At 48.9% G+C, this 18820-nt stretch overlaps 1 protein-coding gene across 1 annotated transcript in view; it reads left to right on the forward strand.

The window, feature by feature from the left end:
* The first annotated feature begins 18229 nt into the window (after window positions 1-18229).
* LOC141141530 (somatomedin-B and thrombospondin type-1 domain-containing protein-like) overlaps window positions 18230-18820 on the forward strand; it is a 109947-nt gene continuing 109356 nt past the window's right edge. Inside the window, exon 1 of the mRNA XM_073629136.1 lies at window positions 18230-18662. Coding sequence (XP_073485237.1) covers window positions 18434-18662 — 229 coding nt within the window. The 5' untranslated portion in view covers window positions 18230-18433. The remainder of the gene's footprint in view (window positions 18663-18820) is intronic.

Raw genomic sequence — 18820 nt, forward strand, 5'->3', positions numbered from 1 at the left:
TTTACAGAAAGGGTAGTTGATGTTTGAAATAAACTACCAGCAGTGGTAGTGAGACAGTCAACAGTAAATGGCTTCAAACATAGATCTATACTCAGACAGAAAAGTTAACGCAAAAAAAAAAGAAAATATGGGCAGACTCAATGGACTGCTCAGTCTTTTTTCTGCCGTCACTCTTCTAATAAGTGAAAAAGTCCATACAGTGAACAAGATTATTCAGGCTGTGACTTTTCTGCCCAATAATTGCCAATCAGTGAAAAAGTCAACAGAAATCCTTGTGATCCTCCATTATAAAAATATGGTCCCTTGACCCTTAGGCTGGCCATGCATGTTTCTGTTTTTTTTTTTTTTTCAGGCATCGGACCGAATGGAAAAAAAACGATGCAAGTGCCCTGTCCACACATTTGAGGTGGATGTGGGAATCTTCCACGCTCCACTATTGTATTCTGACAGTAGGGACACTCCCCCACGGTCAGAATGCACAGATCATCGCTACAGCTGTTGTTTGAGCAGCTATTATCTGACAGGTTGGTTAAACAGAAGTCGATCGAAGATCAACTGCAGAGGCCACACATGGATCGAAATTCGTCTAGTCCCTGGTGAACCGTCTGAATTTCGATCTATCTATGGCCACCTAAAGAGTCCCAACAAGCTGGCGAAAGTTCTCACTTTAGGTATTTTTGTTTTTTTAGGTTTTTGAAACCCCCTCTTACCTTTTAAAATGATGGAAAGTAGGTGAGAAGGGTGAAGATCACCTTTAATTAGGAATTGTAACTCTGATCATTCTCAGCTCAGAAACCTATACTAATATCTTACTACAAGATTTACTGTATTTCTACAAACACTACAAAAATGTGTTGTATATTTCTCATGTGTAAGATGTCGATTCCAGCAACCAATACCTTAATAAACATGGATTCCACATATACCTGTTAATGACAATACTTGAAATGTTTTATGTTTACATTATAACTACTGTAGCTGATGCTCGGCTTGTCTTTATATTATGTGCCTGTACACCTCTCCTTGTCTGAATAAGAGGTGGCCTTCATGTTATAGTTATCTGCCAAAATGAGTTCTAATAAAAACTGGATTTATATCTGGAAAACAACTTCCTGAGTGATGTGCCATTACTAATCCTCTGCATTTTTAGTTTTATGCCTAGGCCAGAATATATATGCATTTTGGGTATTACTAATTTAAATGAAGAGAAATTGTGTGCACAGCCCACTAAACAGACTGCTGAGACAGACCGATGAGCAGAGAACATGGGTGTAGCGGAGACTCTGCAAGGGACGTCTTGGACTGCTGTGGAGTGACATCTACTGTTACCTAGAGTGCAGCAGCTCTGTACAAACTGCAGGTGGGATTAGGGATCTTGGCATGGCAATGGAGCGCAATTCAATAAAATAAAAATTAATAAAAAAACATTTAGAAAGACATGTTTTTAGGTAATTTAAATGCTTTGGTTTCAAGCAGACTACTATTGGGTTTTAAGCTATGCCATTAGTACAGTGGAGGTCGAGAAACTGGCTTTGCCCATCAGGCAGTTGTGTTGTGGATCTGGGCACATAAGCTCTTGGCACCTCGTGTAGTATTTTTCAGCATGCTAAAGCTGTCCTAAGTGCCCCTAACCTTTAAGGATAGCCTAATACTTTAAGTGGAACTAAACTCTATCAGTCATCTTTAACTATTTTAACCCTTATGCTGCTAGCATTGGTAAGGTATATTATATTTTTTGTTTTAATTTTTTTTTCTTTTTTTTTCTTTTTTTTTTTTTCCATTTCTTTACTTGCTTTCTGGTTTCTGGCCTAGGCCAAAATGACGTCATACATCTCTGAGTCCTAATGGGCATTTTGTTTTCATTTATCTGGAGGAGGGGAGGGGTGGCCTTCCCACCTAAGTACACACGCCTGCCTCCATGGATGGATAGCAGCAAGTAAAAGTTACATGAATAATCTGCCCTTACTCACAATTTTGCATCTAATATTAAAAATCTGAAATCCTGATTTCAGTTTGTGGTGCAAAAACACAGTTTTGTTCCACTTTAAAGAATAAAACCCTATGTAGTTCATGAACACCGCTCCATATACTGATTTTTAAAATGTGCATTTATGTTCTTCCTATACCTGTAGGCAAATTGTAAAGCCTGCTCCAAACACTAATTCCTGTACTGCTAGTGGGAACACTTGCGCTAACAGCTGGTATGTCCTAGACAACGGAGATGTGAAAACTATTAAGGCCCCTTTCACACTGGGGCGGTGGGTACGTCAGCGGTCAAGCGCCGCTATTTTTAGCGGCGCTTTACCGTCAATTTTGCGGCGCTATTCAGCCACTAGCGGGGCGCTTTTACCCCCGTTAGCGGCCGAGAAAGGGTTAAAACCAGCCGAGAAAGGGTTAAAACCACCCGCAAAGCGCTAATGCAGCAGCGCTTTGCCGGCGGTATAGCCGCACTGCCCATTGATTTCAATGGGCAGGAGCGGTGGAGGAGCGGTATACACACCACTCCTTCACTGCTCCAAAGATGCTGCCAGCGCAGGACCCCTGACCCTCTGTCTGGAAAGTGCTGATTGGCCCTGTGCTGATCACATGCACTCTTTTAAGAGAAGAAAAAAGACTCTAGAAATGCACAACAAACTAAGCATGTGCAGCTTGCCTCCAAGGCTCTGTTCTATCAGGAGATGGTTTGGCGACTGTGGAAAAAGGGGAGGGTTAGAGAAGACCGGATCAAACAGCCTTTTTACACAATGCAAAGGATTAACCCCTTAGGTTCCACAGTGAGTATAACCAGCATGCTTTACTGCATATACAGACTGATTTTAATGTTGTGGGTTTAGTAACACTTTAACCTAACCCCTAAAATGAGCTGTTGACTTTTAAAGGGGTTGAAAAACCTCCTGTGATGCAGCTGCCCCCCCCCCCCCAAGCCCCCTTTTACTTACCTGAACCCGGTCTTTCCAGCGATGGGGAAGAGCTCACCAGCTCCAACCGGTGTCTCAGGTCCTAATTGGATAGATTGATAGCAGCGCACCCATTGGCTCCCGCTGCTGTCAATTAAATCCAATGACATGGGAGCCGGGGCGGGGTAGAGTCCTGCTGTCTGTGTCAATAGACGCAGCAGCAGAACACGGTAGCTCCCCCGCACGAGTGCCCCAAAAGAAAGCTGCTCTCCAACGGGGCACTCGAGAAAAGGAGGAGCCAGGAGTGCTGCTTAGGGACCCCAGAAAAGGAGGATCGGGGCCACTCTGTTCAAAACCAACTGCACAGAAGAGGTAAGTATAACATGTTTGTTTTAAAAAAACAAAAAACTTGTAACAAGCAAAAACTTAAATTTATTTTATTGGGATTTTTTTGTGATAGACCAACACAAAGTGGCACTTAATTGTAAAGTGGAAGGAAAATAATGAATGGTTTTCAATTTTTTTTTTTTTTACAAATAAATTTTATCTGAAAAGTGTGTTGTGCATTTGTATTCAGCCCCCTTTACTCTGGTATCCCAAACTAAAATCTAGTTGAACCAATTGCCTTCAGAAGTCACCTAATTAGTAAATCGAGTCCACCTGTGTGTGATTTAATCTTAGTATAAGAACAGCTGTTCTGTGAAGCCCTCAGAGGTTTATTAGATAGCCTTATTGCACAAACAGCATCATGAAGGCTGTGTTATTCACAACACTACACTACACTGGCTGCAATAAACTGACTGAACACACCATCCACTAACTACCCTGCCTAATCTCCACTAACACGCTACATAAGGCTGGACTTAGCCCTCTGTGCCATGTTTGGCCAAAGGCACCCTGTCTTTGGCCAATCATGGCTCTCAGTACATTTTTCTGTGACTGGCCAAAGCGTACAGGTTAGGTGCATGCTTTGGCCAATCGGCAACCAATGCACTGTGAGAGCGCAGTGCATTATGGGGCGGTCAGTGGCGGGCGAACAGCTCGATGAACGCCCCTATTGTTTGTAGGTTCAGCGAAAACGAACACCCAATTTTACTTTCGACTTGAACATCGGGACCATCTCTACTACATTCTTATGTTGTATACACCTGCATTGGTGTGTGGAAAGTGACCGGTGGTGGATTGCATTTCACAGAACTGTGCAGGTACAGCTGGCAGGCATTCAAGAGGTGATACTTCTACCCTCCCGCACACCTGGTTTTTGACAGCCAAGCAGCTTTTCACTTGAATTGGAGGATCATTTTTGCTGCACCACAATGCTTTGCAGAATGTGTACATGCCAGTCGACTGCCTTTGCAGCTTGAGCGGGGCAATTTAGGAGGCGGTAAGAACGTGGTTCAACCGCAAGTATAAACTTAAGTGCCAGGAAATGTATTTATTTATAAAGTATACTGTATCACTTTTCAGGCTTATTTCTCCTGGAGCAAAGTCAGCAATTTTATCTGATTTCTGTCATTTCTCTAGTCTGGTCTGGACCAGATGAGTACCCTCAAAGGTCACGTTTTGGATCTAGACATTCTTTTCCAAAGATCGCTTGTCTCTCATTCAATGATAAAAGCATTTCTCCGGTGACTCAGTGGAATCTCAACCTGTTTCTGTTGGCTTTGCAAAAAAACATTTTTTTGTACCTATGATGATTAGAGATAAATTGAACTGCTCTGATTCAGTTCAAGTGGGGTTCAGTGCCCTAGATACTGCCTCCACCCCTGTGTGAATGAGCAAGGGGTACATAGTATCCCCACTCCTTCACAAAAAATTTACCTAGAAATAAAGACACCCAAACATTTTACAACTCCTTTATTGAAAAAATTTAAATTCCCCAAAAAAAAACCCTTGACGTAAATTAATTGTCAATCACAGTACCTGCCAGCTCGCTAAAATTAAAAACTTGGCACACACAGCTGACTCCAACGGCACTGGTCACCAAAGATAGCTCCCTGAGCTGTTATCAGCTATAGATAGTAAGAGGTAGGGATAGTAGTGACATCAATGACCAAATAAGGCCATAGCACCAAAGAACCAATGTTCAGACTGAACCATCGGCTGGTCTTCTGCTCACATGTTTATTAACTTTTAGCAGGTAGATGTTAAAGGATACCTAAAGGTTTGGTTTTGCACAGAGTGGCCCTGATCCTCCTCTTCTGGGGTCCCTCAGCGGCGCTCCTGGCTCCTCCTCTTCCCAAGTACCCCGTTGGAGGGCTGCTCTCCCTCGGAGCACTCGTGCAGGAGTGCTTCCGTGTCCTGGTGCTGCATCTATTGACACAGACGGCAGAACTCTGCCCCGGGTCATTGGATTTGATTGACAGCAGCAGGAACCAATGGCTGCGCTGCCATCAATCTATCCAATCTGGACCCAAGACACTGTCTGGAGCTGGTGTGCTTGTCCCCGTCGCTGGAAAGACCGGGTTCAGGTGAAGAAAAAGGGGGGCTCTGGTGGGCAGCTGCATCACAGGGGGTTTTTCACCTTAATGCATAGAATGCATTAGGGTGAAAATCCCTGAGTGTTTAAAACCCCTTTAAGGCCTCTTCTGTATTAGTTTTAGTCTTAAGATGCTTTAAACCACTTTGACTTCATTTGAGCTTTTCCTTGACCTGTTTGTTATGCAGGCCAAGATCATATAAATGAATGCAAAGCGTTCTGTGAATGGCACCCATGTTAAGCGAGTGAACCCTTGTGGTCTATGTAGCAGGGCAGTTGCTCAGCACAGGAACTGGAAGACAGCAGCAATCGTAGTACCCGTTACTCACGGCATTCCCACGGGTATTGGACAAGCATACTTACATTGGTCCAAGCAGGACTAATGTAACACTGCAATAAAATCCATATCTGGAGTTCAGTTTTAAACTCAGAATGAGACATTTGATATCAGTAGGAATAATTTCTCTCTATGAGGGGTTTCAAAAGTTAACATAGTTATGGTACCTAGCAGGGCTGCCAATAGGGGCCACGTCCGATCCTCCTGTAGGGGGCCCAGGCACACAGGGGGGCCCAAACAGCAGGGGGAATCAGTGTGGTGGGATGGAGGGGCAATTACAGAAGGATGCCCTATGCGGCTAAAAGTAATTTCCTCTTCCTCTTGTTGGCTTTCAGCTGCTGCAGAGAGAGACGGACACATCGCATCGTTCCTGCAATTGCTTTCCCCACACTGGTTCCCCTCCCTATTCTGCCTGCTTCTGATTACCCCTGTGTTCCCCCTGTCACTGTGCCGGCTTCCCTGTCCAACCAGCTGCCGCAGTTAAAGGGCATGTGTCAGAATGGAGAACGGAGGAAGAGGCCGGCAAATATGTAATTTACCGGCCCCTTCCTCATTTGAATGAACAAAGTGAGTGATCAGTACTCATCACTCATGTGTCCATTAATAACTGAGCAAAGTTAACTGTTGTTTACTATGCTTTAGTTTATGAATGAACAGGAGCCTCTGTCTGCTATTGTTCATTCATCTTCTGTGTAGCTGAGGCTACAGAGAAAGAATTAAAGAATCTGTGTCCTCCATTCTTTTCTCTGTTTTAAAGGTGAGATGTCAGGGTCTGTTTAGACACCTGATATTTCACCCACGACCCCTCCCACAAAAGCGTTGTAAAAAAAAAATAAAAATTTAAATTATAAATTGTAAAAAATTGTTTTTAAAATGAAAACAAAAACATTATAAAATTAATTTTAAAAATTGTAATAAATAATTTTAAAAAATTGTACAAAATAATACAAAAAAAATGAAGGGCTAATTCACGCTAGTTCTCTAGCCCATGCAGTGTGAATGAGCTGTGTGTGCACAGGAGAAGCCATCTATTAGTCTGAGGATGCAGTGGCTGTATGAACACAGCCGCAGGTCCTAATTTTAATAGGTGTGTAGGTGTGGGTGAGTGGCCCCGAATGCACACTGTCAATGTTCAGTGGCCATTCATCTGCATCCACATACCTGTCAAATGAGGACCTGAGGCTGTCTTCATACACCTGCTGCATTCCCTTAGTGCAACATAGGCTGCCTGCACACAGCAATAGCCACATTAAAAAAAAAAAGGCCACAGCACCTATGTGAATGATTCCCAAGACCTAATTTACACATAGAACTTTTTAATAACTCAATACAGTTTTACAGTGGGGTAAAAAAGTATTTAGTCAGCCACCAATTGTGCAAGTTCTCCCACTTAAAAAGATGAGTGAGGCCTGTAATTGTCATCATAGGTATACCTCAACTATGAGAGACAAAATGTCAAAACAAATCCAGACAATCACATTGTCTGATTTTTGAAAGAATTTATTTGCAAATTATGGTGGAAAATAAGTATTTGGTCATTTACAAACAAGCAAGATTTCTGGCTCTCACAGACCTGTATCTTCTTCAAGAGGCTCCTCTGTCCTCCACTCATTACCAGTATTAATGGCACCTGTTTGAACTTGTTATCAGTAAAAAAGACACCTGTCCACAACCTCAAACAGTCACACTCCAAACTCCACTATGGTGAAGACCAAAGAGCTGTCGAAGGACACCAGAAACAAAATTGTAGACCTGCACCAGGCTGGGAAGACTGAATCTGCAATAGGCAAGCAGCTTGGTGTGAAGAAATCAACTGTGGGAGCAATAATTAGAAAATGGAAGATATACAAGACCATTGATAATCTCTCTCGATCTGGGGCTCCACGCAAGATCTCACACCGTGGGGTCAAAATGATCACAAGAACGGTGAGCAAAAATCCCAGAACCACACGGGGGGACCTAGTGAATGACCTGCAGAGAGCTGGGACCAACGTAACAAAGGCTACCATCAGTAACACACTACGCCGCCAGGGACTCAGATCCTCTGTCTTTGTAAAAACCTACTACAGGGCGACACATCTTACCAGACTAATAGACTGGTACTGCCACTCAGAGGCCAAACAATGGGTCACTATGGAGATAGAGGACTCCGATGGTACGGCTAGGAGTTGGCCGTGGCTTTCCACTCCGATCCCGAAGATCATCGCCGAACACCCAACTCTGGGGAACACATTAAGAGTGGCCAGAGAAACCTTTCGTAAAACCCTGATATCACCTATTCCTTCCCCTATGGTGCCGATACTGGGCAACCCTGATTTCTTACCGGGCTGCCAGGGACCAATCTATAGAGCCCTATCTGAGGGAGACAGATGGCCACACCTCTACGACTTCCTAGATTCCGGTGGCCGGCTCAGGACGGCCGCGGGAATAGAGGACCTGGACACGCCATTGGATTTCCTGAGCGGTCTCCAACTGCGTAAAAAACGCAGAAGCGCTCAGACTTTAGGTCCCCCACGCCCACTCACGGAATTGGAACGTGTCTGCCACCGCAGAGAGCCCGTACGCCACTCTCTGTCCTCGATCTACCTCTCTCTGATTGCCCCGGCTGAAGGCTCTGTGCCCCCCTTCCTCACTAAATGGGAGACAGAATTAGGAGCGCATTTTAATGAAGCACAAAGGGAAAAGATCTTACATTTTGCCCAAAAATCATCTCTAGCCACAAGGGTCCAGGAAACATGCTACAAGATTGTGACCAGATGGTACAGAGTACCATCCACTCTTCACAGGTTCCTCCCGCAGGTACCAAGTCTATGTTGGCGTTGTGGAGCAGGAGAAGGAACAATGTTGCACATTTTCTGGGACTGTCCCAAGATTAAACCTTTTTGGAAAGAGGTGACAGACACGATCGAGCGTTTAACGGGCGTCGCACTGGGGGGAGATCCCGGGGCCTGTTTGCTGCACCTATCTAGAAGTCCAATTAAGAAATATAAAGCCTCACTCACTATACAACTACTCAATGCGGCTAAGGCCTGCATCCCTCTATTTTGGAGATCGGAAATCCCACCAACGAAGATCCAGTGGTATGCCAGGGTTAACGAACTGCGCGACATGGAAGATCTTACGGCCACCCTGCATGACAGGGAGGAAACCTTTCGGGAGACCTGGCGCCCCTGGCAACACTTCATCTACTCCGAGGCTTACCTCCGGGAGGTGACTTAGCGTAGACACCCCCCGCTATGAGGGCCCCGCCTGGCTGGAGGGTGGCACCGCCACCCTCTTCTCTTTACCTCTTTCTACCCCCCTTCCTCACCTTCTTCCCCTCCTACTCCACCCCTCCTCTCTATTTTCCTTGCCCCTCCCTCCCTACTGTCTCTTTTTTTTTTTTTTTTTTTTACCTCTTCCCTCCCCCCCCCCCCCACCCTCCCCGGTTCTCACACAATCCCCTATACTCTTCCGGCTAAGGGAAGATCTGATCAGATATATTGAATATCATGGTCTACATTACTTCCTGTTAGTTGCCCTTTGCCGGACTCTACTGATCGGCAAGGAATATCTCCACCCCCGGTCAGTGGAGAGTTTCTATCTTTGTTATTTTGGTTCACCCTTTCACCTGTCGATAAAGGATAATTACACGAGTCACCAGTTTACACAAGGCATGTCTCAGGGAAATGCTTGCAAATGGACACCAAGATAATTATTACATTAGACCGTCCCATGCACACAGGCTCCGCCTTCACCATACAGATTGTGTAAACAAGAGGATTGTTTATGTGTTACATCTCTAGTCGACGACAGTTTCTGTTAAAATCCTCTCCCTACCTCTATTTTATATTATCCATTAAATGTTATAGAACTTGACAATATGTACTTCAAACTGTAACATGCATTCTTGAAATTAAAATAAAGGAATTTAAAAAAAAAAAAAAAAAAAAAAAAAAGATCCTCTGTCTTTGTCAACAAAGGATATATAACAAAGTATTGAGATGAACTTTTGATACTGACCAAATACTTATTTTCCACCATAATTTGCAAATAAATTCTTTCAAAAATCAGACAATGTGATTGTCTGGATTTGTTTCCACATTTTGTCTCTCATAGTTGAGGTATACCTATGATGACAATTACAAGCCTCTCTCATCTTTTTAAGTGGGAGAACTTGCACAATTGGTGGCTGACTAAATACTTTTTTGCCCCACTGTATCTTTTACATTTAGCAGGAATTGTATAAGTTGTGTCTGCTTATAATGATTTTAGTGTATTTTTAGTAAAAATACTGTTTTGATATATTCAGGGATGAGGGAAGGCTGTCAGGTAGGCTGTACAGGGCCCTGTGATTATTAACAGCAGCCTTGGTACGGGGGGGGGGGGGGGGGGGCAAACGGGTCAATTGCCCCCCCCCCCCCGGGAGAATAGTGAGCATCTGTGCTGATGCTGACCCCCCATCAGCCTTTGCTGACAGGCTCTGCGAAGGGACACAGGCAGAGTCCAGTGGCGCCCCCCCATCCTAAAACTTCACCAGCCACCACTGGCAGAGTCGCAGCTGTGGGGGATTTTCACCCCTCTTTCTCCTCCTTGAGCCGAGCAGCTGGGAAACTAACAATAGAGGATTATGGGACATGTACAACCCCTGACAAAAATTATGGAATCACCAGTCCCTGAGGATGTTACTTCAGTTGTTTATTGTTGTAGGAAGAAAAGCAGATCACAGACATGGCCAAAAACTAAAGGCATTTCAAATGGCAACTTTCTGGCTTTAAGAAACACTAATAGAAATCAAGAAAAATAATTGTGGTGGCCAGTAACAGTTAGATTTATAGAACAAGCACAGGGAATATATTATGGAATCACTCAATTCTGAGGAAAAAATTATGGAATCGCCCTGTAAATTTTCATTACAAACACTAACACCTGCATCAGATTAAATCTGCTTGTTAGTATGTAAAAAGGAGTGATCACGCACAAATGGGAGGAAACTGGAGTCAACATCTGTGACCGAACTGTTAAGAAACCGCCTAAAGGAAATGGGATTTACATACAGAAAAGCTAAACGAAAGCCATCTATAACACCTAAACACAAAAGAACAAGGTTACAATGGGCTAAGGAAAGGCAATCGTGGACTGTGGATGATTGGATGAAAGTCATATTCAGTGATGAATCTCCAATCTGCATTGGGCAAGGTGATGATGCTGGAACTTTTGTTTGGTGCCGTTCCAATGAGATTTATGCAGACAACTGTCTGAAGAAAACATGCAAATTTCCACAGTCAATTATGATATGGGGCTGCATGTCAGGTAAAGGCACTGGGGAGATGGCTGTCATTAAATCTTCAATAAATGCACAGGTTTACATTGAAATTTTGGACACTTTTCTTATCCCATCTATTGAAAGGATGTTTGGGGATGATGAAATCATTTATCAAGATGATAATGCATCTTGCCATAGAGCAAAAACTGTGAAAAAATTCCTTGAAGAAAGACACATAAGGTCAATGTCATGGCCTGCAAACAGTCCGGATCTCAATCCAATTGAAAAATTGGTGTAAGTTAAAGAAAATGGTCCATGACAAGGCTCCAAAGTGCAAAGATAATTTGGCAACAGCCAGGGCCGGATTAGCCACAAGGCCACCGAGGCCAGGCCTCGGGGCGGCAGTGGTGTAGGGGCGGCGCAGCTCCTGCAGCGACTTCGCGGCCGCCCCCCCTTTCGTGCTGCCCATTAAAGTCTATTATGGGCACCAGTGCCCATAGAAAAGATGGCCGCAAGCCGACCACGCAACTGGCCGGGCTTGGGAAAGCTCGTAAGCGCACGGCCGGGCGGCGCATGCACAGTAGCGTGATTGCTCCGCCCGGCGCCATTTAAAAAAAAATTGAGAGTAGCTAGTAGTGTCAGCGGTGCGGCGGCGGGGAGAGAGATGACATCTCTCATTGCCCGCACCGCTGTTCCGCCCTCCTCCTTCTGATGGCAGGCAGCATGGCAACATTGGCAAGGGACATCCCCATTTGGTGGCAAGGGACATCCCCATCTGGTGGCAAGTGACATCCCCATCTGGTGGCAGGCATGGTGGCAAGTGACATCCCCATCTGGTGGCAAGGGACATCCCCATCTGGTGGCAAGGGACATCCCCATCTGGTGGCAAGTGACATCCCCATCTGGTGGCAGGCATGGTGTCAAGTGACATCCCCATCTGGTGGCAGGCATGGTGGCAAGGGACATCCCCATCTGGTGGCAAGTGACATCCCCATCTGGTGGCAAGTGACATCCCCATCTGGTGGCAGGCATGGTGGCAAGTGACATCCCCATCTGGTGGCAGGCAGCGTGGCAAGTGACATCCCCATCTGGTGGCAGGCAGCGTGGCAAGTGACATCTCCATCTGGTGGCAGGCAGCGTGGCAAGTGACATCCCCATCTGGTGGCAGGCAGCGTGGCAAGTGACATCCCCATCTGGTGGCAGGCATGGTGGCAAGTGACATCCCCATCTGGTGGCAGGCATAGTGGCAAATGACATCCCCGTCTGGTGGCAGGCATAGTGGCAAGTGACAAGAGATGGTGGCAAGTGACACGCTCAGGGCTCCCAATGATTCTGCATTATGGTGAGTTGAACTATTTCAGTTTATATTACAATGTAATGATAGAAGTAATGTGTTTCAATCATCCTGACACCATAACAACCATGGTGCCGGGGATGATTGAAGCACTAACACCAGCCATTGCCTTGAAAAATTGCCTGCGAAAAAACCTTACCCTTCGCGCGCTTACCCTGAAGTATTTTTAGTCTGTACAATTAAAGCGAGTTATTTTCAGTGTTCTCATGTGTGGAGATATGTTTTTAATTGATCTATTGTAGAAGTCATCGATAAAGGACGTGGTGTGTGTGTATGTGTGTGTGTGTGTGGTGGGGGGGGGGCGGCATTGAAAGACCCGGCCTTGAGGCGGCAAAGGGAGTAAATCCGGGCCTGGCAACAGCAATCGGAGAAGGCTGGAGCCAGATTGATGAAGAGTACTGTTTATCACTCATTAAGTAAATGCCTCAGAGACTGCAAACAGTTATAAAAGCCAGAGGTGGTGCAACAAAGTACTAGTGATGTGTTGGAGTTTTATTTTATTTGTTTGGTTTTCATGACTCCATAATTTTTTACTGGCCACCACAATTATTTTCTTGATTTCTTTTAGTGTTTCTTAAAGCCAGAAAGTTGCTATTTGAAATGCCTTTAGCCATGTCTGTGATCTGCTTTTTTTCTACAACAATAAACAACTGAAGGAACATCCTCAGGGACTGGTGATTCCATAATTTTTGCCAGGGGTTGTAGTCCCAGATACCAGCAGACCCAGGACTATTCCCTTCCACCTGGCCACTCTCACTCTGTCCTCCCTTCCACCTATCTGCTCCCACTCTGTCCTCCCCTCCACCTGGCTGCATCCACCCTGTCCTCCCCTCCACCTGGCTGGTACGGGACTTTATTACTGGCTGCGCCCACCCTGTCCTCCCCTCCACCTGGCTGCTCCCACCCTGTCCTCCCTTCCACCTGGCTACTCTCACTCTGTCCTCCCTTCCACCTGGCTACTCTCACTCTGTCCTCCCTTCCAGCTATCTGCTCCCACTCTGTCCTCCCCTCCACCTGGCTGCATCCACCCTGTCCTCCCCTCCACCTGGCTGCATCCACCCTGTCCTCCCCTCCACCTGGCTGCTCCCACTCTGTCCTCCCCTCCACCTGGTTGCTCCCACCCTGTCCTCCCCTCCACCTGTCTGCTCCCACTCTCTCCTCCCTTCCATCTGGCTGCTGTCACTCTGTCCTCCCCTCCACCTGGCTGAATCCACCCTGTCCTCCCCTCCACCTGGCTGCTCCTACCCTGTCCTCCCCTCCACCTGGCAGCTCCCACCCTGTCCTCCATTCTACCTGGCTGCTCTCACTCTGTCCTCCCCACCACCTGGCTGCTCCCACTCTGTCCTCCCCTCCACCTGGCTGCTCCCACTCTGTCCTCCCCTCCACCTGGCTGCTCCCACTCTGTCCTCCCCTCCACCTGGCTGCATCCACCCTGTCCTCCCCTCCACCTGGCGGCTCCCACCCTGTCCTCCCCTCCACCTGGCTGCTCCCACCCTGTCCTCCCCTCCACCTGGCTGCTCCCACCCTGTCCTCCCTTCCACCTGGCCACTCTCACTCTGCCCTCCCTTCCACCTGTCTGCTCCCACTCTGTCCTCCCCTCCACCTGGCTGCATCCACCTTGTCCTCCCCTCCAATTGCTGCTCCCACCCTGTCCTCCCCTCCGCCTGTCTGCTCCCACTCTGTCCTCCCTTCCACCTGGCTGCTCTCATTCTGTCCTCCCTTCCACCTATCTGCTCCCACTCTGTCCTCCCCTCCACCTGGCTGTATCAACCCTGTCCTCCCCTCCACCTGGCTGCATCCACCATGTCCTCCAATCCACCTGGCTGCTCTCACTCTGTCCTCCCCTCCGCCTGGCTGCTCCCACTCTGTCCCCCCCTCCACCTGGCTGCTCCCACCCTGTCCTCCCCTCCACCTGGCTGCTCCCACTCTGTCCTCCCCTCCACCTGGCTGCTCCCACTCTGTCCTCCCCTCCACCTGGCTGCATCCACCCTGTCCTCCCCTCCACCTGGCTGCTCCCACCCTGTCCTCCCCTCCACCTGGCCACGCCCACCCTGTCCTCCCCTCCACCTGGCCGCTTCCACCCTGTCCTCCCCTCCACCTGGCCGCTCTCACTCGTCCCTCCCTTCCATCTGTCTGCTCCCACTCTGTCCTCCCCTCCACCTGGCTGCATCCACCCTGTCCTCCCCTCCAATTGCTGCTCCCACCCTGTCCTCCCCTCCCCCTGTCAGCTACCACTCTGTCCTCCCTTCCACCTGGCTGCTCTCACTCTGTCCTCCCTTCCACCTATCTGCTCCCACTATGTCCTCCCCTCCACCTGGCTGCATCCACCCTGTCCTCCCCTCCACCTGGCTGCATCCACCCTGTCCTCCCCTTCCCCTGGCTGCATCCACCCTGTCCTCCCCTCCACCTGGCTGGTACGGGACTTTATTACTGGCTGCGCCCACCCTGTCCTCCCCTCCACCTGGCTGCTCCCACCCTGTCCTTCCTTCCACCTGGCTACTCTCACTCTGTCCTCCCTTCCACCTGGCTACTCTCACTCTGTCCTCCCTTCCAGCTATCTGCTCCCACTCTGTCCTCCCCTCCACCTGGCTGCATCCACCCTGTCCTCCCCTCCACCTGGCTGCATCCACCCTGTCCTCCCCTCCACCTGGCTGCTCCCACTCTGTCCTCCCCTCCACCTGGTTGCTCCCACCCTGTCCTCCCCTCCACCTGTCTGCTCCCACTCTCTCCTCCCTTCCATCTGGCTGCTGTCACTCTGTCCTCCCCTCCACCTGGCTGAATCCACCCTGTCCTCCCCTCCACCTGGCTGCTCCTACCCTGTCCTCCCCTCCACCTGGCAGCTCCCACCCTGTCCTCCATTCTACCTGGCTGCTCTCACTCTGTCCTCCCTACCACCTGGCTGCTCCCACTCTGTCCTCCCCTCCACCTGGCTGCTCCCACTCTGTCCTCCCCTCCACCTGGCTGCTCCCACTCTGTCCTCCCCTCCACCTGGCTGCATCCACCCTGTCTTCCCCTCCACCTGGCGGCTCCCACCCTGTCCTCCCCTCCACCTGGCTGCTCCCACCCTGTCCTCCCCTCCACCTGGCTGCTCCCACCCTGTCCTCCCTTCCACCTGGCCACTCTCACTCTGCCCTCCCTTCCACCTGTCTGCTCCCACTCTGTCCTCCCCTCCACCTGGCTGCATCCACCTTGTCCTCCCCTCCAATTGCTGCTCCCACCCTGTCCTCCCCTCCGCCTGTCTGCTCCCACTCTGTCCTCCCTTCCACCTGGCTGCTCTCATTCTGTCCTCCCTTCCACCTATCTGCTCCCACTCTGTCCTCCCCTCCACCTGGCTGCATCCACTCTGTCCTCCCCTCCAATTGCTGCTCCCACCCTGTCCTCCCCTCCGCCTGTCTGCTCCCACTCTGTCCTCCCTTCCACCTGGCTGCTCTCATTCTGTCCTCCCTTCCACCTATCTGCTCCCACTCTGTCCTCCCCTCCACCTGGCTGCATCCACCCTGTCCTCCCCTCCACCTGGCTGTATCAACCCTGTCCTCCCCTCCACCTGGCTGCATCCACCATGTCCTCCAATCCACCTGGCTGCTCTCACTCTGTCCTCCCCTCCGCCTGGCTGCTCCCACTCTGTCCCCCCCTCCACCTGGCTGCTCCCACCCTGTCCTCCCCTCCACCTGGCTGCTCCCACTCTGTCCTCCCCTCCACCTGGCTGCTCCCACTCTGTCCTCCCCTCCACCTGGCTGCATCCACCCTGTCCTCCCCTCCACCTGGCTGCTCCCACCCTGTCCTCCCCTCCACCTGGCTACGCCCACCCTGTCCTCCCCTCCACCTGGCCGCTTCCACCCTGTCCTCCCCTCCACCTGGCCGCTCTCACTCTGCCCTCCCTTCCATCTGTCTGCTCCCACTCTGTCCTCCCCTCCACCTGGCTGCATCCACCCTGTCCTCCCCTCCAATTGCTGCTCCCACCCTGTCCTCCCCTCCCCCTGTCCGCTACCACTCTGTCCTCCCTTCCACCTGGCTGCTCTCACTCTGTCCTCCCTTCCACCTATCTGCTCCCACTATGTCCTCCCCTCCACCTGGCTGCATCCACCCTGTCCTCCCCTCCACCTGGCTGCATCCACCCTGTCCTCCCCTTCCCCTGGCTGCATCCACCCTGTCCTCCCCTCCACCTGGCTGCTCTCACTCTGTCCTCCCCTCCACCTGGCTGCTCCCACTCTGTCCTCCCCTCCACCTGGCTGCTCCCACCCTGTCCTCCCCTCCACCTGTCTGCTCCCACTCTCTCCTCCCTTCCACCTGGCTGCTCTCACTCTGTCCTCCCCTCCACCTGGCTGCATCCACCCTGTCCTCCCCTCCACCTGGCTGCTCCCACTCTGTCCTCCCCTCCACCTGGCTGCTCCCACCCTGTCCTCCCCTCCACCTGGCTGCAACCACCAATACTTTTTCAAGACACTGTGTATTTATATGTGTGTGTGTATACAATTGCATTTTATAGTTGCCCCCCCACTTTTGTCCCTGTCCTCCCTTGTGCCCCCCCCTAAATATGAAAGCTGGAGACGCCACTGCATCGCCGCATTTCTGCATCTAAAAAAGACTGCCATTACTGTGCAGGCATGGGCAGCAGAGAGATGACATCATCTCTCACTCTCCTCCCTCACTCTGGGACAACAGGGACACTGTCACTGGCCACTGGCAAGTGACAATACGCATCTGGTGGCAGGCGACGGTGGCAAGTGACACGTTCCCACTGATTCTGCATTATGGTGAGTTGAACTATTTAGTTTTATATTACAATGTAATATAATATAATGTAATAATAGAAATAATGCGTTTAATCATCCTGACACATTAACCATGGTGTCGTGATGATTGAAGCGCCAACACCAGCCATTGCCCCGACAAATTGCCCGCAAAAATTTTGGCAGTGCCCCTCCCGAGATTAGACTCTGTATCTGCCCCTGCCCTGGTACCTTGTAGCCCTGTGCTTGCATTCTATAGGTGACTAATTTTGGTGCCACAAGGGTTAATAACTGTGAGCATTCTGCATTCTGTGTAATAGTGGTATTCAGCCACTGGGGGTCTCCATAAGGTATCTCTTTTTGTACTATTTGTCCCATAAACTTTCTCTTTAGTTTAAGTTTTGCGTTTTGTTATTAGTTTGTTACCTTTTAGGTGTTTATAATTGAATATGGTATTTTGTATTTGATCTGTATTTTATTTCATTTGAACTTTTGATACTTCTAAATGAGGGATCTGCTATGCTGATAGCATCAGCTGCAACTTGATTAAAGGGAAGGCGAACTTTTATCCGACCATTGTTTCCTCTTGGACTATTTACTCAGTTGACAGCTAGATGTATATTATCGTTACAATTAAGCACTTTGTGCAAGTAGGTCAAGGTTTCTGCTTTGATGTCTTTTTTTAGCTGTGCATGCTTGTACATCTTCACAATAAGTCTCAAACAAGAGAATGATGCGGTTTCATATTACTGGACTTTTTCTGAATATATCAGGAACAGGCAAGGTCTGACAGACATGATCCTTGGAGCATGGAGTATGTAAAGCTGGCTCCCTTACAGCAGCAACAACTCTGTCATCTAACAGTGATTGTCAGTCATCAGTTTATGAATACGTTTGATTCATGGGAATAAAATCCATGTATGTTGTATTATGTATTGTTGGATTTTTTTTGTTGTTGTATCTAGATCATTAACAGGTCTTTCCTATGTGTATCCAACAAATACAAGGCACACAGACTTAGAGTTACACTACATAAAGCATCTTTAATAAGTCAGACTTTTCACTCAGTGGGCGGGATGAGTCTGTGAGGGCACCAATCACTGAGCAGGGCTGTAGACAGGGGCTGCATAGAGCCTCCTCTCTGCTATATACAAAAAGCTCCCAGCAGAGACATGTAGTTTGGCTGGTACCTAGAACAGCTGTAGGGGTTGCCTGTCACACAACTGTGACCTTACATGACCTGATTTATGACCCTGCTAGACCCCCAACTCCCTGTCTGTGCAGCATCACTAGCCTAGGCTGGAGTCAGCAGGGCATCCCAACACATCTGCCTAGCGTGTAAGGATCTGTGCCTCTTCTCTTCCCTGGATCCTGACTCTGGATGTCTCAGGATGCAGCTCCGGAGTTCCGGGCTGTGGCTGATCCTCTGCTCAGTGTGGGCTTTGCAGGTCCCTGGAGGTCGCTGTTTATGCGCCAGGCGTGGGCATCCCAGATGTTGCCCAGGGAGGAATAACACCTGCACCGGAGTCAGTCCCCACGGGACCACGTGTTACTGCGACACCTACTGTCATCGAAGCGCTGACTGCTGCGAGGACTACGGCGTGCAGTGCGGGGGCAGCGGTGAGTACCGCCCTGGGGGGGGTCATTTCTAGAACAGAGACCCCTGGTTCGGTGGCAGGTGTCTTTTTATATATGATGGACCAACATGTACAATACTTTGTATTAAGACCATCCTCATCAAAGTTATGATGGCTGTGCACATTCTAAATAATTTCCAT

Source organism: Aquarana catesbeiana, linkage group LG01 (assembly GCF_042186555.1).
Source record: "Aquarana catesbeiana isolate 2022-GZ linkage group LG01, ASM4218655v1, whole genome shotgun sequence".
Classification (NCBI taxonomy): Eukaryota; Metazoa; Chordata; class Amphibia; order Anura; family Ranidae; genus Aquarana; species Aquarana catesbeiana.